Here is a 26697-nt window from a genome sequence, read left to right as displayed (position 1 = left end):
TTTTGGAATAAAATATAATTTTACATTTAAAGCTACATCAAAATCGTATTTTAAAAAGCTTATCAAGCACATGTACATTTTGCTATATTTTATATGGACCTCACTCTCTCGATTTAATACTCACAAGATCAGCATACTTCTTACAGAGAGCTGCCAGTTTCTCCTCTGGAGTTGAAAGGGTGTTTAGGGCTTGCATCAATAATAAAACTTCTTTTCCTGATGATTAACAAGATAAGAAATAAGTCCCGGAAGAAGAATGAGATCAAATCTAACCTGTAAACTCTACGTAACACTTCCTATGTTCTGACATCCAGAGTAAAATAATTTACGCCTAGAACTAGAAATAAGAGATTTACCAACTAAATTAAGAAAGCTATTTTAAAATTCTGGATTAGCAGGCACCTCTCCCTCCTGACCCCTACCCCAAATTTCTTCATTAACACTGCTAGCTATTTGTAAGAAGAACTCTTGCTGAAGGCTTAAAAATTCCCTTGCTTAACCACTGATGTCCAAGTTAAGACAAAGGGCAAGTTACAAAGGGCAGAATATTTTTAAAAGCTTCCTCCTAACCAAGTACAAATATAGAAGCAAGTTCAAAGGGAATTTCAGTTGGTTCTCTCTGCCTAAGATGCACATAATCACTTGTGACACATATCTTTTCCTATGAGCAATTTAAATAACTTCTGATGATTTAGTAAGCATATTCTGTGTGTTAACCAAGTTTAGTATAAAGAAAAGGATGTCAAGATAGCTCTTCCCTTGGGGAAAAGAGCTTAACAACAGTATTTTAAGGACTTAGGAGGGAGAAGCAAGTGGCTGAGACAGGAGGGTACAAATGTTGTTTCAAAATAAGTAATAATGTTTTATTTCTAGAGCTGGGTGATAGGTACCATTTTTATTTTTTAAAACATTCACTCTTATATGTAAGATATTTCATTAAAAAATATATACTAGAGCCAGTCCTGATGGCCTAGTGGTTAAAGTTTGGTGCACTCCGCTTCAGCAACCTGGAGTTCGGTTCCCAGGCGCAGAACCACACCACTTGTCTGTCAGTAGCCGTGCTGTGGCAGCAGCTCACATAGAAGAACTAGAGGGACCTACAACTATACAACTATGTACTGGGGCTTTAGGGAGGAAGAGGAAAAAAAAGAGAGGAAGACTGGCAACAGATGTTAGCTCAGGGCAAATCTTTCCCAACAAAAAAAAAAACTTGAAGGACAATAAAAATATATATATATATTAAAATGACTTTATATTAAAAAAATTAAAATGACTTTATATTAAATAAAAATATATATATATATTAAAATGACTTCGGTATATGGTATAGACTGCTATGAGGAAAAAAAGCAGGCTGACTTCAAAATAGAATACTTTTCTATTCACATAAAATTTTAGTAACAAAACCGTCTCTCCTTCAGCCCAAAGCCATTAAGAATTTTAAGACATGATTAAACATGATTATTGAATATATTCAGAAATAAGCATAATGTAACCTGAAATTTTTATGAAGATTTTTAAACTCACACTCCGAGTTTTTCTGAGATATTTCACATACTATAAAATTCCCCCTTTTAAAGTGTATAATTGAGTATATTCAGGAAGTTGTGCAACCATCACCACTAATTTCAGAACGTTTTCAGCACCCCAAAAAGAAACCCCATACCCATTAGCAGTCACTCCTCATTGCTTTCTCCTCCAAGCCACTAGCAAAAACTATCCTTTCTGTCTCCATGGATTTGCCAATTCTGGACATTTCACACAAAACCATATAATATGTGGCCTTTTGTGTCTAGTTTCTTTCACTTAGCACAATGTTTTTGAGGTTTACCCACATAGGATGTATCAGTACTTCATTCCTTTTTGTGGCTGAATAATATTCCACTGTACAGATATTTTGTTTATCCGTTCATCAGCTGATGGATAACTGTGCTGTTGACTTTTTGGCTATTATAAATAATGCTGCCACAAACACTCATGTACATGGTTTTATGTGGACAGATGTTTTCAATCCTCTCAGGTACATACCTAGAGGTAGAATTGCTGGGTCACATGGTAACATTATGTGTAACTTTTTAAGACTCCACTGCTTTTACATATATAATTGGAGCTGCTGATTTGGAAGAAATCTGTCTTGTAAGAAATTAAAATTACTTTTTGTATTTCTATAAATTTTAGTTTTCCAAGTTAGCAGAAAATGGATTTAATAAGGATAATTCTAACTTAGCATATAGAAAACAATACAAATCAAACACTGTTAATCTTAGGTATAACAAGTATAAAAAACTTAGGGGCAACCAGCAAGGCTAAAATAAAAGAGGATTTCAGCTTTCATAATGAGATTTAACACATCACATTCTTTGTCCTAAATCTCAAATACAGCAGGAGAAAGAAAACATACCCTTGAAAGCCAGTCTTAACCCACATCCTGAACTACAAATAAAATTATGTAGTCTCTAAAGTTTTGTAAGTTTTTAAATAAAATGATCAAATAAATATACAGTTTTCACAGTAAATTTTGCTCGGACTACATTAAAGATGCAAACAAGGCAAGTCGAATACTACTTCCATCAAGTTGGCCCCAAAGTTTTTCAAGAAAGCCAATTCTTGATTATTTAGAGAGAAATAGCTTCCTATTCTGCTGTCTTCGCCTCCTGCTTTCGTAAGTGGAGCAGATAGGTGGACTCACCCCACTGAAGTCGGCAAACGCATTAGGTAAACAACATCTACCTCACCACTGGCCATGTTCCTAATCACCTGTGCTGCAGAAAATATAAGTAAAATGAGCAGCTTGTGAAAACGTCCAACCACGGAGCAGAGATGATTACCTAAGGTTTTGTCTTTGTTCCTGTTGCACTCTGAATCTTGCTGACCATCAGGGGGATCTGTTCGAGCTTCTCGCCCAGGAATTTCCTCTCTTGACTCTTGTGTGCAGTATGCTGGGCTCATCAAACTCCTGTTCTTTGTTATAAAGTCACTGCCTTCATCCTCTTCCAATGAATGCTTGTTACTTGTGCCACCACAATTTGAGTCTTGATGTTGAAGAATATCATTTGATGGAGAGTTATGCAACATATCCGCTTTCACCCCTAGCCCGCACATTCCAGCTTCTTCCATTGTGCCAATCACAAACTAGAGGGAAAGTAAGAGAGAAAAGGTGGAAAAGGGGGTTGAACCAAATGTAATCAATGTTTACAACCAATGGCACACCCTAGGTTGACAGCTTTTTTCTTTCTTAGCAGTTTGTAAAATTGGAGTAAATATGGTAGTTTCTAACTTTCACTGAGAGATGACCCAACTGTAAAGTATAAGACAATTAAAGTTAAAACAAATCACACAACTAAGTGGTGCCAAAGGAACCATTTCTTGCTAAATGCTTGAAACGCCATTTAGTTGTAAATCTAAACTTATTTCCCTATAAAAATTCACTACTTAAAATAATTAGCATCTTAGATGTGAAACTATCCCAAATTAATGAACATTATTATTCTGGTCTTATCCTCAAGGAGCTGGTACAGCAGAAATGGCTCACTAGCTACCCAGCAAAAATCCATGCTCCTTCAATATCCTGTGGAGCTGGCACTGCTGGACAAGTGCTCAGCCCGGGACTACATTTCCCAGCCCCTCACATCTAGTTGGGACTCCCACATGAAGTTCCCACCAATGGAATGTGAGCCGAAGTGATGACTGTCCTTTCTGCAACAAGACTTTTATTCTTAGAAGCACATGTTCTTTCTCCACAAACTCTTCTCCACTCTGGCTGAATGCAGAGGTCTCCAAGAGCCTAAGAGACAGCAGAGCTACGGGATGAAAGCAGCCCAGGCCCCTAAATCCCACGTGCATACAAGGAAAGCCACTGTTCTTACAAAGAACACCCATGCTGGACTATTAGATGAGCAAGAAAATAAACTGCTCTGATGTTAAGCCACAGAAATTTTGAGACTAATGTTTTAAGCAGCAATCTCCGCCCTAACAAATATAGATAGTAGGCATGGGAGAGATGGTTTTATTCCAGTACTTTATTCTCGAATCAGTAATTTTATCTTACTCTCTCTTCTATCATATTGTTAACCTCATTTATTTATGGGGTTTTTCCCCTTGTTAACACTACTTGGTCACATGATGTGGCACAAATTTAAATTCTGTACATTTCCTGTCTGTATGTAAGAGGGCCTCTTCCTTTTTTGAATGATACAATTGAGGGGTGAGGTGTCTAATATCGCTCTCTTATCACAAATGGAGAAAAGCTACTTTCCAAAGTTAATAAGAGAGCAGAGATTATTATTTCAAGTTACAATAGTATTCAACTGAAGAACTAAACATAATTTAAAGTATCCAAGTAGCAGGAAGGGAGAGGTTAAGGGAACTAAATCCTTATCTTTTACAGTCTAATGTTGATAAATCAAGTACTGTGCTTTCCAAAGAACAAATTGGTACAGCCACTTTAAAAAACTCTTTGGCAATATGGATACCTTCCAACCCAGTTAATTCTACTCCTAGGATTTTACCCAAGTGTGTACCCATATGTAGCCAAAGGCCAAGAATGTTTAAAGCAGCGCTATTTCTACTTGCCCCAAAATAGAACCAACCCAAATTTCTAATAACAGAGGAATGAACACATTGTAGTCTGCTCATACACCATCCAGCAATGAGAATGAACTATGGCTAGATGCAGCGACACAGATGAGTCCCATAGACAGAATAATATAAGGAAAGTGCCAGAAGAATACATACTGTAGGAAACCATTTATATATAAAGTTCAAAAACAGGCAAAGCTCGAAATACGGGGAGAGGATTAAGAGGTACAAACTTCCAGTTATAAAATAAATAAGTCACGAGAAGGTCATGAACAGCATAGGGAGTACAGTCAACAATACTGCAATAACTTTGTATGGTGACAGATGGCTACTAGACTTGTGGTGGTGATCATTTTATAATGTATATAAATGTCAAACAACATTGTACATAAAAATGTACAACATAGTGATGTTGTACACCTGAAACTAATATAATATTGTATGTCAACTACACTTCAATAAAAAAATTTTAAAAATAGGCAAAGCTAATCAACAATGCTGGAAATCAAGATAGTGGTTACTGTTGGGGGTAAGGCCTTCCAGGGTGCTTGGTAATATCCTATTTCTTGATCTAGATGGAGTAACACGGATGTTCACTTTTTGAAAATTCATTAAGCCTCAACATTTATGATTTGTATACTTTTCTGAATATATGTTTTACTTCCATAAAGTTATGTTAAATTTTTTTGTGTGTGTGTGAGGAAGATCAGCCCTGAGCTAACATCCATGCTAATCCTCCTCCTTTTGCTGAGGAAGACCAGCTCTGAGCTAACATCTATTGCCAATCCTCCTCCTTTTTTCCCCCAAAGCCCCAGTAGATAGTTGTATGTCATAGTTGCACATCCTTCTAGTTGCTGTATGTGGGACGCGGCCTCAGCATGGCCGGAGAAGCGGTGCGTTGGTGCACACTGGGGATCCGAACCCGGGCCACCAGCAGCAGAGCGCACGCATTTAACCGCTAAGCCACGGGGCTGGCCCGATAAGGTTTTATTTTAAAAGTTGTGATTTATACGTTATTCAAGAGTTACGAAGAACCAAAACAGAAATATTTTCCTTTGGGGAGAAAGAATAGAGATATGTTGCTTTTCATGACACTTTTTTAAAAATGTGCATGTAATACTTTCATTTCTTTAAAAAATTAATGCATTAAGGGGAAATGGGTTGTCTATTTTCAGAGTTATGGTTTGATGCCACACTCTAAGCCTAATTCAGATTAAAAAAAAAAGTAATATTGCAAGACTTAAATTCTTTAAAAAAATTTTAAAAATTCACTTCTATATGTAATGCGCATTCCATAGAGCAGTGTTTCTCAAATGTAATCCATAAGTATTAAGTTTACAAAAAATTCATGATGAAGTTTTAGGAAACGTCTTTTGTTAAATTTCATTACTGCAGAAACTTCTTAAAGCCATTAGTATGCCCAAATAACATACTACAGAAGTATTAATATCAAACCAAACACCAAGTGATCATTTTAATGCTACATTATACATATAACTGCCAGTTCCACCTCTACTTTATATCTAATATTAAACTGCCATACACCAGTTGGGCACATGGATAATGTTAACAGAGACTCCAGACCCTTTCACACAAAAGCAATACAGAGAAAAAAAATGAGTACTATTAATACCATCTTCCCAAATTTTTTAAAAATAATTTTTAAACCTATTCCCTGAAAACCATTAGTATAAAAATCGGGCTACAAAACCACAATGTTGGCTTTCAAAATTGATGAAAGTCTGTTAAAAGATACTTAAAATGGAAGATTGCTTATCTCTAACACATAACAGAATTTGTCAGAAGCGCAATGATAATAAAACTCACATAATACCAGAAAACGTGGTGTCAAGCCACATCAAAAATATAATGAGTAAGCAATTTGTTGGAAGAAGGGGGAACATAAATAATTCTCACCAAGGAAAACCTGAGGTCTCTCTTAGGATCAATCTGAATAAGAAAGCTACCTGAGGAATGGAATTGGCTAATTTCTAGTTTCTCTGTTCTATTAGTTATTTTTTTGTAACACCTTTAATTGAGATAGTAAGTCACAGTACAATTCACCACTTTAAAGTGCACAATTCACTGGTTTTTAGTGTATTCAGAGTTGTGCAACCATCACCACAATCAATTTTAGAACACTTTCGTCACCTCATAAAGAAACTCAGTACTCTTTAGATATAAATCCCTAATTTTCTCATTACCCCCATCTCTAGGCAACTAATGTACTTTCTGTCTCTATAGATGTGGTTATTCTGGACATTTCATATAAATGGAATCATACAATATGTGGCCTTTTGTGTTTGGCTTCTTTCACACAGAGTAATGATTTCAAGGTTCATCCAATGTTGGTATCTATCAGTACTTTACTTCTTTTTATTGCCAAATAATATTCCATTGTATGGATATACCACATTTTATTTATCCAATCATCAGTTGATGGACATTTGGATTATTTCCAACTTTCGGCTGTCAAGAATAATTCTGTTATGAACATTCATGTACAAGTCTTTGTGGAGACAAACATTTACACTTCTCCAGAGTATACACCTAGGAGTCTGCTGGGTCATATGGTCACTCTATGTTTAGCCTTTTGAGGAACTGCCACACTTTTTCTAAGCGAGTGCACATTTCTACATTCCCACTAGCAGTGTATGAGGTTTCTAATTTCTCCACATCCTCAGAAACATTTGTTATTGTCTGTCCTTTTGATTACAGCCATTGTAGCTGGTATGAAGGTATCTCATCTAATAACCAATGATGATGAGAATCCCTTCATGTACTTACTGGCTATTTGTACACCTCCTTTGGAGAAATGTTTATTCAGATCCTTTGCCTATTTTTAATTGGGTTATTTGTTATTTTATTACTGAGTTGCAAGAGTTCTATGTATACTAGATACAAGTCCCTTATCAGATGCATGATTTGCCAGTATTTTCTATTACTGTTCTTCATTCTCTCCATTTTGGAGAAAAGGCATAATATACTTACCTATTTCAAAATGTCATAGGAGATTTAATTAAAAGTACTCTGCCTTTCAGATTAAAGGCATATAGATCAATTACAACTACCATAGACAGAAAAAAGACAATTTAAAGACTTTAGAAAGGCCAAAACATTCACCTAACTCAAAATAATGGTGGTGGCACTGAACATAAACAAGGATATTAATCTGTATAGTGCATAACTATCACATCTCATGTTGTCCTTCTAATTTTATTTCATCATTCTCTATTTTTAGTTCACACTTATTTTTGGTCTTTCCAGACACTCCTTTCACCTCTAAACTCCTGTCACACATATTACATTATCATTTATTTGGTGTGTATATCCTCCTAGATAGCAACAGCTTATGCATGAAAGGTACTCAAATGCCAATGGATGGAGAACACAAGGGGCCAAAATGGCTGCTGAAAACAAGCCACGGGAAGTACCTAAACATTACTACACAAGTTAAAGAAAAACATCACTAGTATTGTTTTATCATTAGAAGCAAAACAGTATTACATTCCCCTTCTCTCCTGTGCAACTAATTTTGATGTATTTTTCACATTTGCTAATGAAAGACTTCTGTTAACTCCACAAAATCTTTTGCTTTATGAATGAGCCCAGTTCCAGCTGGGCTTAATTCAAATCCTAGTCTACAAATACTCTTGAAATAGCAGGCTCCAATTTTCCTACTGTTAGGACTAGTCCTTCAAGAACCTACTAGAGGCTCTGCACTGGGCTATTTGATATGGAGCAAATTCTTAGGCCAACAACTTCTGTAAATGATTTCTTAGCCCTCATCTCCTTAAGCAGAGCATTCTATATCATATGGCCAATACAACTTCTTACTCGGCCCTTCCCAATACCCATTCCGGATGCCTTTTCTTGAGTACCATCTCTTGTATAAACAATAGCAGCAGCAGCTAACACTTATACAGCAAATACTACACCCAGGCACTACTGTAAGCACTTTTATATTAACTAATTTAATCCTCACAATAATGTCACAGGACAGGTACTATTATTATCTCCATTTTACAGATAAGCAAACTGTGGCATTGTAAAGTTAAGTATCTTGCCTAAGGTCACAGTTAGTAAACTGCAGAGCAAAGATTTGAACCCTGGTAGTCTAGCTTCCACGTCTACACTCTTAACCACGTCTACACTCTTAACCACAACGACAGACTGCTTCATGACTACCCTTTGTCTACTGTGCAAACATGCTTGTCCTGGCTTAGCCATCTTACAGAAGTCTATTTAATAATGGGGAGAGGGCCGGCCCTGTGGCTTAGCGGTTAAGTGCACGCGCTCCGCTACTGGCGGCCCGGGTTCAGATCCCGGGCACGCACCGACGCACTTCTCCGGCCATGCTGAGGCCGCGTCCCACATACAGCAACTAGAAGGATATGCAACTATGACATACAACTATCTACTGGGGCTTTGGGGGAAAAAAGGAGGAGGATTGGCAATAGATGTTAGCTCAGAGCCGGTCTTCCTCAGCAAAAAGAGGAGGATTAGCATGGATGTTAGCTCAGGGCTGATCTTCCTCACAAAAAAAAATAATAATAATAATAATAATAATGGGGAGAGATGCTCCCAAAATATGATGTATAAAAACAAATTACAAAAGAGCATGCACCATATATTTTATACATATACACATGTGTGTATATGTATGTATGTATATATACACACTCATACACATAGAAAGTACTGGGAGGAAATACATCTAGATATTAATAATGATTTTTTTTCCTGAGAAAGATTCGCCCTGAGCTAACATCTGCTGCCCATCTTCCTCTTTTATTTTTGGCTGAGGAAGATTAGCCCTGAGCTAACATCTGTACCAATCTTCCTCTATTTTGTATGTGGGTCACCGCCATAGCATGGGTGAGAGTGGTGCAGGTCTGTGCCCAGGATCCAAACCCATGAACCCCGGGCAGCGGAAGTGGAGCATGCCGAACTTAACTACTATGCCGTGGGGCCGGCCCCTAATAATGATTATTTTCAAATGGTGTAATTATAGGTGGTGCTTCTTTTTGCTTCACTATATTTTCTAGTTTTACTACAGTGAATTTTTATTACTCCTGGAGTTAAAAAAAAAAAAGTCAAAAAGAAAACTACTTGCACCAATAAGAGAATACTGGAAGCATCACAGGACATATGTTAATTTTATTAAAAATTCTAGGGGCTGGTCCAGTGGCGTGGCAGTTAAGTTCGAGCGTTCCGCTTCAGCAGCCCGGGGTTTGCTGGTTCAGATCCTGGGCACCCCCCTCCTCACTGCTCATCAAGCCATGCTGAGGCAGCATCCCACATAGAAGAACTAGAAGGACCTACAACTAGGATATACAACTATGTACTGGGGCTTTGGGGAGAAAAAAGAAAAAGAGGAAGATTGGCAACAGATGTTAGCTCTGGGCCAATCTTCCTCAAAAAAAAAAAAATTCTAAGCACAGTTATGGATAAAAATTAATCTTTTACTTAACATAAATGGATACTCACATGAAATAAAGAATGTTAAGACCTACAATGCAACAAAAAAGGGCAAACGATATGAATAATTCACAGAAAAGGAAATACAAATGGTTCATAAACGTATGCTTAACTTTACTCACAGTAAGAGAAACGCAACTTAAACAGATACCATTTTTCACATTAAAAACGTTGACCGCATAGTGTGGGACAGGGTGTGGGGTACTCTCAAGCATTCCTGGTTGGGGGATAAATTGTTTTAATCATTAAGGAGTCCAATTCAGGAAGGGGATCATCTGGGAAGGAGCACGAGGGAACACTCTGGGGTGATGGGCATGCTCTATATCTTGATGGGGCTTTGGGTTACAGAGCTGCACGCATTTGTTAAAACTCAGCATGTATATACTTAACAGGGCTTCATGGGTGTACGGACAGACAGATGGCTTTACCCTTGTGAAAAAGCAAGGAAAGTAAACTGTCAATGGTAGAATCTTATGTGGCAGCAATACGGATGTTCAGTATCAAATTCTTCCAACTTTACTGTGTTTGAAAATTTTCATAATAAAATGTTGGAAAAAATCATCATGCCACATATGCTTCAACCCAGCAAATTCATTTCTTATTAATTTTTCCTTTGGATAAACCAGTACACTTGTGAAATGTTATACATAAGGATATTTATGCAGCATTATTTGTGGTAACAAAAAATCAGAAATACATAATTGATTAATGTCAATTAATAATAGACTGGATAAATTGTGATACATTCATAAAATGGAGTACTATAGTATCTGTTAAAAAATGAGGTAGTTGTATAATTACTGATCTGTAAGGATAGGCTGAAAAGGCAAAAAGAAAAATCCCCTATAGTATATACCATATGCCAGAATTTAGGGGTGTGGTGTGGGGGGTACTGTATAAGTTTATGAGCAGTAAACACATATAATCATCTCTGGAAGGATACAAAGAAATTTATTAATGGAGGGAAACTGGGTGAGTGGGGACAGGAGAGAAAGGACACTGGACTTTGACAGTATGCCTGTTTGTACCTTTTACATGGTTAGGGACCATGAGTTACCCTCATAAAAGTTTGCTGGTTTTTTTTAAATACCAAGATGAATGGAGTTTAAATTCCAATCTCAAATGAAAATGAAACCAATAATCAGTAGTTTCAAGATGAATTTCTATTTGAACCTGTCCCTGAATAAAATCATATAAAAAAAGCTATCACATTCTCATTTTGTTTATCAGTCTATAGTCATGATCAGCACGTGTAGCTTGAAAGACACTAGAGAGCAGGTCATTCAGCTACAACAGTGTTTACCAGAGCCTTAAGCCCCACCAATCTCCCACCCCAGCCACGCCCCACCAATCTCCCACCCCAGCCACTCCCCACCTGTCAAAGGATACATTTCTCAATCTTCCTTCCACTGTCAATACTTGGAGCTAAGATGACTCCTTAACTAAAGAAGAGATGCCTTCAAAATGGACAGCCACCAGTTTACCAACAAGTAATTGTAGGAGCAAGGAATAACTATTATAGAATTTTTGCAAACAAACATGAATACTCCGTATTCACATACTACTTGTAATAGCTTTTTGGACCAATACATTTGAAACTGAGATCACATGGGAATTAAAAGCCTCAAGGAAAAAAATTTAAGTAAGTTTCTTTCCCTTCTACTCTGTGAATAAAGAGAAAGACAATTTTGAAGTTTAAAACTTTCACTTGTGCTCTTTCAAATACCGTTGAAGTTAAAGAACCATATTTCTTTGGCTTATTTTGTTTACAGAGCTTAAATGTTTTTAGTAATGGTTGTTCTTTTACTGAGACTGGTCTAAATAAAAAACAAAAAAGCCAACATCCACATTCACTTCCTAATTATTTCAACTACCATCTGCTTAAATGAGCTCGAATGCCTTCAACCAGTGCCAGGCATGTGCAGAGAGCAGAAATCACTCAGTCCTTGCTATTGAGGGCTAGGGTGGCCCTTCAGAGGGAGCAGGCAGGAAAGGTTGTAAATATTTATGCATTTTCCTGGGGAGAGATCCTTAGCTTGCCTCAGGTTCCCAGAGAGTCTCAGAGAAACTTATCAAGTAAGTAAAGGGATCCTTCAGAGCCTACAAGCCCCATTACCCCATTTAACCTTCCCCACCCCACTGAGAACCGGATCTTATTGTTCCCAGATAAGGAAAACGAGACTTAGTGAGGTGAAGTAACTTGCCCAAGATCATATCAAAGTCAGTAAAAGGGGCCAGCAAAATCCAAAACCAGGTCTGTCAAACTCAAGAGCCTCTGTTCTCTTCATTACACCACTCCTCCCACTTCATACATCAGCCTTGGAAAAGGAAAGTTCAAAGTCAAACTAATCTCTGATGCAGTTACAAAATAAGTCTAAGTGAAATGTCTAAAAATACATAGCATGCTAGATATACTAGTACAAATTTAGGAAAACACTGGCAAAGAGCTGTAGAATTTCTAGCAGTGATTAACTCTGGAATTTAGGGAGGCGAGATAGGACTAATTTGGGGGTAGGGATGTCTTCAAATAATTTTAAGTGATTATTTAAGGCATTGAGGTTTAGTCTTTTTCTCTTCTTTTTTAAACTTTTTGTGTCTTAGGATAAACTATCTCTAAAAATCCGTTCAACTCTGTGTTTCTAATAATTTACCCTAAGAGTTGTCAAGTACCAAACAGGAACGTGAGGACAAAAGTGCATGCTTGCCTGGGCCAGCGTGGACCAGTAAAGGCAGAAATACACGGGGAAATACTGAAAGACACAGAAGAATACTCTCACTCTCTCAGGACATCAGCTATCGGCCTTGTTTGGTTTTTTAAATATGAATCTCCCTCCTACATGTTTTCAGTATTTTGAGGGGCCTTTACATTTCCAAATACAAATTTTACAAACAAACCTACTAGAAAAATTACATTATCATGTGTTTAATTATTTTATTTATTTAGTTTTTTGTGAGGCAGATCAGCCCTGAGCTAACATCCACACCAATCCTCCTCTTTTTGCTGAGGAAGCCTGGCCCTGGGCTAACATCTGTGCCCATCTTCCTCCACTTTATATGGGAGGCTGCCACAGCATGGCCTAACAAGCAGTGCATCGGTGCCCGCCCGGGATCCAAACCCGGGCCACCAGCAGCGGAGCACGCGCACTTAACCACTACGCCACGGGGCCGGTCCTATTATTTTTTTTAAATAGATAGAGTTGGTAGGTTTATGTGCTTTTTAAATTAGAAAAGTGACAATCAATTTACTGTATAAATTTTTCTTACTGTGCTAATTTCTTTGCCTACTATCAGCTTTATAAAGGGATCCAGACAAGTTTCACATATTCCATTTTGTTTTTAGGAACATTAACTTCTTTTAATCTAGAACAGTCTCACCATTTTTAAAAAAAAATACATGTTTATATTATATATTACATTGACTCTTTAAAGGGATCAGGCCAGTTTTCTGTGGACTTTTCCACATTTTGGATTTGTCTGATTGTTTTTAAAACCTTGATCAGATCCAGGGTAAAAATCCTTGGTAAGTTCCTGCATAGGTGAGATACTGGGTTATACATACTACATTCACATCAGGAACCAGGATACACATAACATCACAGCCCCCGCTATTACTGATGCTAGGACCGATCACTTGGTTAAGGTAGTCACTGCCAAATATCTCCCTTGTAAACACAGTCCTCCCCTCACCAAAAACACTGTTAGTGATCTATACAGTGATATTTTGACATCTTACGGATTTCCTATTTTTCAATATCCTTTATTTAATGGGTTTAACATTCATTGATGATTCTTGATTCTGTAACTACATTACTTATATAATATAAAACCACAGCCTTAGTATCAGAAAGTTGTTAGTTGTGGTCACCAGCGTGTTACCAGTTGTGTGACTTAGAGTGAGTCACGTAAAAGTGTTCTAGGGCTAATTTTATACCTGTATATGATATTGATGAAATTACTTACCTCAGGGATGCTGGTAAAAACATAATATGTATGTGCAAGAGACTCTCATACTGTCCTGCTGGGAATGTAAAGGAAAGCCACTGTGAATATAGTTTGATAGTATATACTAAAATTGAATGTATGCATATCCTAGAACCATGCAATTAAACTCCTAGGTCTATAGTCATCAGAATGTACATATATTCACAATAATAGAGGTATAAGGGTATTGATAATAGCACTCATTATGATAGTCAGAAACTGGAAATTAACCAAATGCTCACGAACTGTAGAATAAATAAATCATAATATATTCACTAATGGTAGATTATATAATTACAGAAATGAGCTGCATAAAACTTTACCAAAAGCTCACAAATACATTAGCGAAAAAAGGACAAACACAAAAGAATACCTACTGTGCGATCCTTTTTATATAAGTTTTAAGAACAGTGAAGATTTATCTACGGTGTTAGGAGGTTACTCTCCGGGAGGCAGTGACTAAAAGGGGACACAAGGGACACTTCTGAATTAGAGACAGACAGAGTGATGTTTAGGGTTACTCTCTGCTTCTTGACTGAGGGCTTTTTAAAAGTGAATCACAGGTCTGTTCACTTTTTAAAAATTAATCGAGTTCTACAAACATTGTACTTTTTTGTAATTATGTTGTATTTTTAAAAAGTGTTAAAAACTTTATGTAAAACATCTGACAGTGTTTGACACATAGAAGATACCTGGTAAATGTTTGTTCCTCCTCCCCTTTCTTGTAAGTAATGAAGCTGTGGGAATGACAAATCCCTTTGGCCAAAGTTCCATCACTTTTTAGAAACACAGCTGGTTTCATTTTCCTGTGCTTTTGTGTTTAAAAAACAAAAGGTAAGGGCCGGCCCCGTGGCTTAGCGGTTAAGTGCGCGCGCTCTGCTACTGGCGGCCCGGGGTTCGGACCCCAGGCATGCACCGACGCACCGCTTCTCCGGCCATGCTGAGGCCGCGTCCCACATACAGCAACTAGAAGGATGGGCAACTGCGACATACAACTATCTACTGGGGCTTTGGGGAAAAAAAGGAGGAGGACTGACAATAGATGTTAGCTCAGAGCCGGTCTTGCTCAGCAAAAAGAGGAGGATTAGCATGGATGTTAGCTCAGGGCTGATCGTCCTCACAAAAAAACAAAAAAGGTAATTTATTGATATACTCTATTCCAGTAGGAGTGTCTATCGATAAATCTGGTGAATAACATTGAAGTGTAGAATGCTCAACTATGCAACTTAGAAATGACATTTCGAAGTCCCAGGGGAGATACATGGACCATTCTTATAATTACCCACTAGAAGTAGGATATCTGGCCTGAAGCAGACTGGTTTTGAAATTCTTTGTGATGTTGCACTATCAAATTTTAATAAATATGTTGTGTTTTCAACTTTAAAAAAATAAATAAAAATAAAAAATAAATTGGAAAAGTGACTTTAGCTTTATATAAGCCATTTAAAATAGTTTATATACTAAGGCTATTTTAATCTTGCAAAGAATTATTTTGGATAGCAAAGTTTTCCACACAGCTAACACTTTATCAATCATTCATCTCAAAAGTCTGTTTTAATCATTTTGAACTGAAGTCTTTAAAATATGTATTACATAACTCAATGCCTCCTTAAATAGTAGTCTGTTTTACTGTGTTAGAACAAAGGAATGAAATGAAATTAAAGAGTTTTTATTTTTAACAGATAAAATGACATACTACTGTGCACTAGTATATAATTGGTGTACATGTCTCTACAATATGCCTATTTGTAGATGTATTTACCACTATCTATCAATGTCTGAATGCACATTCACTTTCACCCAGTGATTCCACCACTAGTCTCACTCAAGGGCAAAAGCTATTCAGCAAACCACTGCTTGTTACCACGCAAAATCACCTAAATGTCTACCAATAAGGAACAGGTTAAATAAATAATGGTCATCCACACACGGCAAAACTATGCAGCTATTCAGAAGAATAAGGTAGATCCATGTCAGTATGGACAGATCCCCAAGGTATAATTAAGCAGGGAAAAAGAAACACCTGGTGCAGGATGAACATGTCAGTATAAATTAAAAAACGTATTCATATATAAACCAGTATATGGATAAAATTTTTCTGTAAGATAGCCCCCAAATTGTTCATCATGATTACCTCTAGAGTATGGACCTAGAAGTTGGAAATGAAGGAAAACTTCTTTTTTCATTTTATACTTTTTGGTCCTATTTTAATTTTTTTATTATGTGAATGTAGTATTTTCACTTTTTAAAAAAGACCTTTGAAGTTAATTTAATTTTAATCAAGTTAATTTGAGGTTGATATCACAGAATTATACTTGTTCATTATGCCACCACTACCCCAAGCTCAGAGTCTGAAGACTGCAGGAGTTTGGATCTCGTTCCATGTCATCTTTTTCCTTCACCCTGCTCTATGGACTTCCGGGTCTGTCCTCCCAAATCTTTACACTCACGTCTTCTACTGGATTATAATAGAAGTAGGATCTACTAAGCATGAATTTCTGTAGCAGTTCTCATTTATTTCCTTCTTAAAATAATTCTGAAAATCGAAATATCTCATTTAAACTTGGCCTCAATTTATGACTATGGCTAGGACATCTGCCAAATCACTTTACCAGTTTTAAAAAAAAAAAGGTTCAATCACGGATAATTATTCCCAAGTGGAATCAGATGGTCACTATCTAAGCCTACTGTTTGGAATATATGGAATACACAAAAGAGGGTTAAGTTAACACAGTATATATAAGGCTAAGTTCTGAGTGAAGGGAGGAAGAAAAAACCTAACATTTACTAACTGCTATGTGCTCGACATTTTAAATACATTATTTAGTTTAGCCTTACAATTCTAAGATAGTGAAAATATTACTCCATTATATAGATAAACTAAGGAGCAAAGCAGGAAGTGAGGTGGGAACAAAGCTATTACTTGAGACCTACATTTATTGAGCCTGGTATGGAGGTAATGCTTCTATGGGGGATTGTCCTAAAGAATCACATTTAAAGTTAAGAATCATGATGAATACTCAAATGTCCATCAATGGATGAATGGATAAACAAAATGTGGTACATACATACAATGGAATATTATTCAGCCTTAAAAAGGGAGGAAATTCTGACACATGCTACTACACGGATGAACCCTGAAGATATGTTAAGTGAAAGAAGCCAGATACTAAAAGACAAACATTGTATGATTCCACTTAAACGAAATATGTAGAGTAGTCAAATTCATAGAGAAAGAAAACAGAATGGTGGTTGCCAGGGGCTGGGGGCAGGGAGAATGGAGTACAGAGTTTCAGTTTGGGAAGATGAGAAAGTTCTGGAGATGGATGGTGGTGATCACTGTTAATGCACTTAATGCCACTCAACTGTATGCCTAAAAATGCTTAAAATCATAAATTTTGTTATGTATATTTTATCACACACACACACACAAAAATAATCATGATGAATATATTTTAGTTTAGAATGTTCTTCAAGCCTTTAGCAAATAAAACCTAACTTTATACTGGTCATCAGGAATTAAATGTAAAAATATTCTGGTTGCTAGGATTACTGAATTGCTCCATTACCAAGATAAAGCAGCTGGGTCAGTAATAATGGGGATGCCACATTCCTAAGAACAGGTCTTAGGAACAGGCTCATGGAAAATAAGCCTATTCTCTTCTGACAGAACGGTCTTGGGAAAGATGAAACAAGGAAAAGCAGACCCCACTTCTGGTAAAACCCGAGGGTTGTGGTTCTCAAAGTACAGTCTGTGGACCGTTCTAGGTAGTCTGCAAGCTCAAAAAACTATTTTCATAATAAGTCTATGTCATTTGTCTTTTTTGGTGTTGCTATTTTGCACTGATACTGCAAAAGTAGTAATGAGTAACATGGCTGGCACCTTAGAACAAATCAAGGCAGCGGCACCAAACTATACTAGGAGTCACCGTTTTCTTCACCACTAGGGACAGGGTGGGGGTGGGTGGGATTTTTTTACTTAAAAATCCCCTTGAGAAGAGGAAAGTGATTGAATTGACTTAGTATAAGGAAATAGGAGGCCATCAGATAATGGAATATCTCATACACAAGATTTTTTACACAAACCTCAAGGTAACCACTAAACAAATAATCAAAACAAAACCACATATGATAAACGAAGAGAAAACTAGAAGAGTCATAAGACAGAACAACCAGGCTGAATTGAAAGTCCGAAACAAATGGGACAAGAAACATAGGAAACGCAAAAGAACCAGAAAATAAGTGACAAAACAGCAACATTAAGCCCTCATATATCAATAATTACCCTAAATGTAAATGGATTGAACTCTCCAATCAAAAGATACAGAGTGGCAGGATGGATTAAAAAGCAAGACCCAACAATATGCTGCCTCCAGGAAACACATCTCAGCACTAAAGACAAGCACAGGCTCAGAGTGAAAGGATGGAAGACAATACTCCAAGCTAATGGCAAACAAAAGAAAGCAGGTGTTGCCATACTCATATCAGACAAAGTAGACTTCAAGATAAAAGAGGTTAAGAAAGACAAAGAAGGGAAATATATAATGATAAAAGGGACACTCCACCAAGAAAACATATCACTTATAAATATATATGCACCCAACACAGGAGCACCAATGTACGTAAAGCAACTATTGACAAACCTAAAAGGAGACATTAACAACAACACAATAATAGTAGGGGATCTTAATACCCCACTTACATCAATGGATAGATCATCCAGACAAAAAGTCAATAAAGAAATGGTAGACTTAAATGAAAAACTGGACGAGATGGACCTAGTAGACATATACAGAGCACTCCATCCAAAAACAGCTGACTACACATTCTTCTCAAGCGCGCATGGAACATTCTCAAGGATAGACCATATGTTGGGAAACAAAGCAAGCCTCAATAAATTTAAGAAGACTGAAATCATAACAAGCATCTTTTCAGATCATAATGCTATGAAACTGGAAATGAACCATGAAAAAAAAACTGCGAAAGTGACAAAAATGTGGAGATTAAACAACATGCTACTGAACAACCAACGGATTACTGATGAAATTAAAGGAGAAAGCAAAAACTATCTGGAAACAAATGAAAATATGCCATACCAAACCATATGGGATGCAGCAAAAGCGGTCCTGAGAGGGAAACTCATAGCGATACAAGCCCACGTTAACAAACAAGAAAAAACCCAAATAAGCAACCTTAAATTACACCTAACAGAACTAGAAAAAGAAGAACAAACAAAGCCCAAAGTCAGCAGAAGGAGAGAAATAATAAAAATCAGAGCAGAAATAAATGAAATTGAGACCAAAAAAAACAGTAGAAAGGATTAATGAAACAAAGAGTTGGTTCTTTGAGAAGATAAACAAAATCGACAAACCCTTAGCCAGGCTTACTAAGAAAAAAAGAGAAAAGGCTCAAGTAAATAAAATTAGAAATGAAAGAGGAGAAAGTACAACGTACACCATGGAAATACAGAGGATTATAAGAGAATACTATGAGAAATTATATGCCAACAAATTGGACAATCTAGAAGAAATGGATAAATTCTTAGACTCATACAACCTCCCAAAACTGAACCAAGAAGAAATGGAGAATCTGAATAGACCAATCACAAGTAAAGAGATTGAAATAGTAATCAAAAACCTCCCCAAAAATAAAAGTCCAGGACCAGATGGCTTCTCTGGTGAATTTTACCAAACACTCAAAGAAGATTTAATACCCATCCTTCTCAAACTCTTCCAAAAAATAGAGGAAGATGGAACACTTCCTGAATCATTCTACGAGGCCAACATCACCCTGATACCAAAACCAGACAAAGACAATACAAAGAAAGAAAATTACAGGCCAATATCGCTGATGAACATAGATGCAAAAATCCTCAACAAAATATTGGCAAACCAAATACAGTAATACATTAAAAAGATCATACACCATGATCAAGTGGGATTTATACCAGGGATGCAGGGATGGTTCAACATCTGCAAATCAATGAACGTGATACATCACATCAACAAAACAAAGAATAAAAACCACATGGCCATCTCAATAGATGCAGAGAAGGCATTTGACAAGATACAACATCCATTTATGATAAAAACTCTCAACAAAATGGGAATAGAAGGAAAGTACCTCAACATAATAAAGGCTATTTATGACAAACCCACAGCCAACATCATACTCAATGGGGAAAGACTGAAAGCCATTCCTCTGAGAACAGGAACGAGGCAGGGCTGCCCACTCTCACCACTCCTGTTCAACATAGTACTGGAGGTTTTGGCCAGAGCAATTAGGCAAGAAAAAGGAATAAAAGGAATCCAAATAGGTAACGAAGAAGTGAAACTCTCACTATTTGCAGATGACATGATTTTATATATAGAAAACCCTAAAGAATCCGTTGGAAAACTATTAGAAATAATCAACAACTACAGCAAAGTTGCAGGGTACAAAATCAATCTACAAAAATCAGTTGCATTTCTGTATGCTAATAATGAACTAACAGAAAGAGAGCTCAAAAAGATAATACCATTTACAATTGCATCAAAAAGAATAAAATACCTAGGAATAAATCTTACCAAGGAGGTGAAGGACCTATACAATGAGAACTACAAGACATTATTGAAAGAAATCGATGACATAAAGAAATGGAAAGATATCCCATGCACGTGGATTGGAAGAATAAACATAGTTAAAATGTCTATATTACCTAAAGCAATCTACAGATTCAATGCAATCCCAATCAGAATCCCAATGACATTCTTCACAGAAATAGAAAAAAGAATACTAAAATTTATATGGGGCAACAAAAGACCCCGAATAGCTAAAGCAATCCTAAGAAAAAAGAACAAAGCAGGAGGCATCACAATCCCTGACTTCAAAACATACTACAAAGCAAGAGTAATCAAAACAGCATGGTACTGGTACAAAAACAGACACACAGATCAATGGAACAGAATTGAAAGCCCAGAAATAAAACCACACATATACGGACAGGTAATTTTCGACAAAGGTGCTAAGAACATACAATGGAGAAAGGAAAGTCTCTTCAACAAATGGTGTTGGGAAAACTGGACAGCCACATGCAAAAGAATGAAAGTGGACCATCTGCTATCGCCATTCACAAAAATTAACTCAAAATGGATCAAAGACCTGAAGGTGAGACCTGAAACTATAAAACTCATAGAAGAAAATATAGGCAACACACTATTTGACATTGGTCATAAAGGAATCTTTTCGGATGACATGCCTACCCAAACTAGGGAAACTAAAGAAAAAATAAACAAGAGGGACTTTATCAGATTAAAGAGCTTCTACAAGACAAACGAAACCAGAATCAAGATGAACAGACAACCCACCAGCTGGGAGAGAATATTTGCAAAACATACATCTGACAAGGGGTTGATCTCCATAATATATAAAGAACTCACACAGCTGAACAACAAAAAAACAAACAACCCTATCAAAAAATGGGCAGAGGAAATGAACAGATACTTCTCCAAAGAAGATATACAGATGGCCAATAGGCACATGAAAAGATGCTCAACATCACTAATCATCAGGGAAATGCAAATCAAAACAACACTAAGATATCACCTCACGCCTGTTAGAATGGCTATAATCACCAAGACAAAAAACAACAAATGTTGGAGAGGATGTGGAGAAACAGGAACCCTCATACACAGCTGGTGGGAATGCAAACTGGTGCAGCCTCTATGGAAAACGGTATGGAGATTCCTCAAAGAATTAGAAATAGAGATGCCCTATGATCCAGCCATCCCACTACTAGGAATCTATCCAACAAACCTGAAATCAACAATCCAAAGAGGCTTATGCACCCCTATGCTCATTGCAGCATTATTCACCATAGCCAAGAAGTGGAAGCAACCTAAGTGTCCCTCCACTGGTGACTGGATTAAGAAAATGTGGTATATATATACAATGGAATACTACTCAGCCATAAAAAAAGACAAAATCGTCCCATTTGCAACAACATGGATGGGCCTGGAGCGTATTATGTTAAGTGAAATAAGCCAGAAAGAGAAAGACAAACACTGTATGATCTCACTCATATGTGGAACATAAACCAACACATGGACAGAGAAAACTGTATTGTGGTTACCAGGGGCAAGGGGGGTGGGGGGTCGGCACAAGGGGTGAAGGGAGTCATATATATGGTGATGGACAAACAAAAATGTACAACCCAAAATTTCACAATGTTAAAAACTATTAGAACATCAATTAAAAAAAAAAAAATCCCCTTGAGAACGGGGCCGGCCAGGTGGCGCAGCGGTTAACTGTGCGAGCTCCGCTGCGGCGGCCCGGGGTTCGCCGGTTCGGATCCTGGGCATGCACCGACACACTGCTTGGCAAGCCATGCTGTGGTGGTGTCCCATATAAAGTAGAGGAAGATGGGCACGGATGTTAGCCCAGGGCCAGTCTTCCTCAGCAGAAAAAAGAGGAGGTTTGGCATGGATGTTAGCTCAGGGCTGGTCCTCCTCACAAAAAAAAAAAAAAAAAAATCCCCTTGAGGAAGCAATATAAATGATTTTTATTAAATTTCAACCCTTGAGCACACATCGTTTGAATTCTGTGTGAAGACACAGAAAGGACACATAGAGCACTTCTGCTGCACGCCAAAGTACAACGGTGACCTTGAGGAAAAGAATTACGAGCCCAACTAGCAGCTTTTTTTCATGGATCATCTTTTTTTTGTTCTGTTTTTCTTTCCTCTTTTTAAAAAGACAAACCATGGTTGTTTATTCAGACCTGGGTATTTGGCATACATTTTTTCCAAAATATATGAAGTGAGGCTGTCACTTCAAGGCAAACAACTGACAGTATTTGTTGCCAATGATAAAATTTGAGTTTTCAAGCAAAATTTAGAATTTTTGAAAACTATCTGCCACTGTGAGCTTGACAGTTTCCCAATACTTAAAAAGACTTTTCTGATGAGATCAGTGGTGATATTAACTAATGTGATTTTAATACTGTATAACAAAATCTGTTAACATTTGGAAGATCAACACAATTGAGTAAACCAATATTTTCCAAACAACTAATGGATGATGTTACAAAATGATGCATTGGGAAAAACATCCATTCAAAGTGCAAAACGGACCAACAGATTTTAACATAACAGCACAAAAAGTTCAGTAGGGTTTCATATCCCACATTGGCAACTAACCTTCAAGAACTATCAGTTGCCAAGTTTTGATGTAGTATCAAAGAATTTCCACAATTACCTAAAAAGGCTATTAAAATACTCTTCCCTTTGCCAACTACATATATACGCGAGGCCAGATTGTCTTCATATACTTCAACTAAAATGGCATACTGCCATAGATTGAATGCAGAAGCAGCTATGAGAATTCAGCTGTCTCCTATTAAGCCATTCATTAAAGAAATCTGCACCAATATTACCTCAATAAAAAATAAATTTAAAAAAATCTACAAAAACATAAAACAATGCCACTTGTCTCACTAACTTTTATTTTGGAAAATCAGTTATTTTTAATTTAAAAAACACCTTATGTTAATGTGTGGTAAGCAGCTTCTGACACGGCCCCCCATGATCCCCCTGGTATTCACAACCTTGTGTCATCCCCTCCCCTTGAGTGTGGGTTGGACCTAGTGACTGGCTTCTAATGAAGAGAGAATTTGGCAAAAGTGAGGGGATGTCACTTCTATAATTGTGACAAAAGACTGAAACTTCCTTCTCTCTTGTGCTGGCACTCTCTCTTGCCCATTATGATGAAGCCAGCAACCACACTGTAGGATGCCTATGGAAAGGCCCATGTGGCAAGGAACCAAGGGAGGCCTCCAGCCAACAGCTCATGAGGAACTGAGGCTTCAGTCCAACAGCCCACGAAGAACTGAATCCTGCCAACAACTAGTGAGCTACGAAGTGAATCCTTCCCAGTCAAGCCTTCAGATGACTGCAGCCGACAAGACCCTGAAGCAGAGTACTCAGCTAAGCCACACTCAGATTCCTGACCTACCGAAACTGTGAGATCATAAATGTTGTTTCAAGCACTAAGTTTTGAGGTGATTTGTTACACAGCAATAGATAACTAGTACAACATCAGTTCATTTTTACAATGAATAATATTTTTAAATTTTTGTTTTAACTTCTAATATGAGAAATATTATTAGATATAACCTACATAAACAAAAGCTCCTGAAACCAAAAAGTTTGATAACTGCTGTCCTGGTTGTGGTAGAACAGGGAAAAAGAGAGACCAGAAGGCCAGCTCAGTCAAACCATGGTCTGAGAGGGGTCCCTATCTTGGCACCCATAATTAAGCAGATCCATCTCTAGGGACTATACCCCTGTCCTCCCCAGGTGGGAGGACAGGGAGAAGAGTGCCATTTCTTTCTTGCTCAGCCACACCTGACAATTCGGCCTCTTTCCCCCTTTGTTAAGTGACTGCTGTACCAATCAGTATAACCCACACTGGTGGTGAGGGAGAACTGGTATAAACCGTCTTCCCTTGGCCTTCATTGCTCTGGCTCATTCAGAAGACTCTCCAACAGAAGAGTAATCCTTCTGAGAGTAATACTCAGAAGTATCTTACAGGCAGGTATGATAAACAAACAGCCTCAGTGATAAGGTAATTTTAAGTAATTTGTCCATGGTCATGAACCTAGGACTTGGAAAGCAGAGACTGAATTCTTATCTTTATAACATTCTAAAAAGTATGTTTCTTCCAAGGCTATGTTAAAACCAAACAAGTGTGATGATGGTCACACAACTCTGCGAATATACTAAAAACCACTGAATTGTATACTTTAAGTGGATGAATTGTATGGATCTGAATTATACCTCAATAAAGCTGTTTTCCAAAAAAATAATAAGTGAATACATGAATGAAGCTAGAGCAATGATGGGGTTCTAAGGAGGAACATAAATTGGAGGCAAGATAAGTTCTAGGAGTTGTCCCAACTCCTCACTTGCAGCAGCAAAAGGCTCCAGAATGATTTGTCACAGAATATAGGAGAACAGGGGAGCACTCGAAGGCATTAATAGGTAAATGAGAAGAAAAGAGAAGCAAACCAGTGCTGAAGTTAGGATGAGGGAACCTGATTTCCCCCACTGGTGAAGAAGCCAAGAATGAGCAAACAGGTCTGGAAAAGGTCTTACTTAGGACACAGTGCCTTTGGCTTCATTATCTCTCTTGTAGTAGCAGGTGCTACTATCTATAGTGGTAGGTGCTAACATCTGTATTAGACTGTGCACATCATTTGCCTTTTAAAATGAGGATGATGGCATTAGATTTCACTTAACTTCCACAGCTATTTCTTTTATAAAACTAAAGGATGCTGGACTCATGATTTGCAAAATCACTTCTAGCTCTAAAACTGTAATTCAATGATTATTTGCAATCTGAGAGATACCTGTATTAGCCTAAACACCTATCTAGGCAGCAAAAGAATCTGGAAATCCAAAGATTTTAAGGCCCAAAGCTAGTGAAATATTCTTGGGCCTGACCTATTTTGCAGAGGGGCAGGGTCACACCATTAGCATCTTTAAGCCATAGGCTCCTAAGACATAAAACGGTCCTCTACTTTTCTGAGTTATCTAATGGAACATCCCTGGCCTGATTTTATGAAGTCATCCTTCGCCAGCTCCACGTGGGTGGATGCACCTCTGAAACATCAAGCCTTCTCTTTTTACTTGTCCTACTTACCCAGACACTTCAGCTCTTTGTTAACACCATGACATGGTGGACTTTAAGAGAGACTAAAAAAAGCGTCTCTCTAAACCCTCTACCTTGCAGTTTATCCAAATAACACTTGGAGGTGCCTTACAGGGAATTACAGCACATCTCCTAAATCATGTATCTTAAGGTCAACCAAGGGCCTAAGTGAATGAATCAAAAGGGAGTAAACATCTAAGGCTCAAAACTCCCCTGGTTCCTGGATTACAATAGCATTCCTATACCTCCAATGACCCAACCCCACCCGTCATAACTTGTTTTCACTTAGCAAAAACTATTACTCATTTTATCTACCACCAAGTTTTGCTCACATTCAGTAAGGAGCACATTTTTATTTACTATCCTCAAGAAAGGTGTTAAGAGAGCACAAAACACAGGGAATATGGGTAACGGCTTTGGAGCCCAAAGTGCCCGGCCTTTGAATATGCCACTACCTCCCCTCCTGGGTGGCCATGGGGAAGCTGACCTCTCAGTTTCCTTATCTGTAAACTAGGGATGAACAGTACCTACCTTCTAGAGTTGTAAGAAGATTAGACATAATGAATATAAATTGCTAGTGTGCAGAACTGTTATAATAATAATAACTGAATAAGGATGCATTTGCAGATTATGCAAAATGCCTACATTGTCACTTTTAATAATGGCCCACATGTCAATCCAAAAACTCCTCAAAGAAATGTGCTTCTAAGCTATTGGCACATCTTCCTCGCCAAACCATTCTACTTTGACCTTTCTGAGAGTAGGGAAAGAAGAAAAACGAAAGGTAGTGGTTTAGCAATATTACTCATGGCAGACTACCAAGTAGGAAGTGGGGGACAATGGGGGTCGTTCCGGAGACATTTTGGAAATGTAACACAGAATGCAAATCAACACCCTGAGCAATAAATGCTAATAAAATTATTTTGATAGCACAGGAGGAAAATAGTGGTCATTTTATATATCTTTTCTT

At 37.5% G+C, this 26697-nt stretch overlaps 1 protein-coding gene across 1 annotated transcript in view; it reads right to left on the bottom strand.

Moving 5' to 3' along the window:
- Positions 1-26697, bottom strand: part of TXLNG (taxilin gamma) — a 57980-nt gene that overhangs the window by 22721 nt on the left and 8562 nt on the right. Inside the window, exons 3-4 of the mRNA XM_058535348.1 lie at positions 2829-3132; positions 125-216 (exon numbers count right to left, since the gene is read on the bottom strand). Coding sequence (XP_058391331.1) covers positions 125-216; positions 2829-3132 — 396 coding nt within the window. The remainder of the gene's footprint in view (positions 1-124; positions 217-2828; positions 3133-26697) is intronic.

This window comes from Diceros bicornis, chromosome X (genome assembly GCF_020826845.1).
Source record: "Diceros bicornis minor isolate mBicDic1 chromosome X, mDicBic1.mat.cur, whole genome shotgun sequence".
NCBI classification, from domain to species: domain Eukaryota; kingdom Metazoa; phylum Chordata; class Mammalia; order Perissodactyla; family Rhinocerotidae; genus Diceros; species Diceros bicornis.
This window is presented reverse-complemented; position numbering and strand designations above follow the sequence as displayed.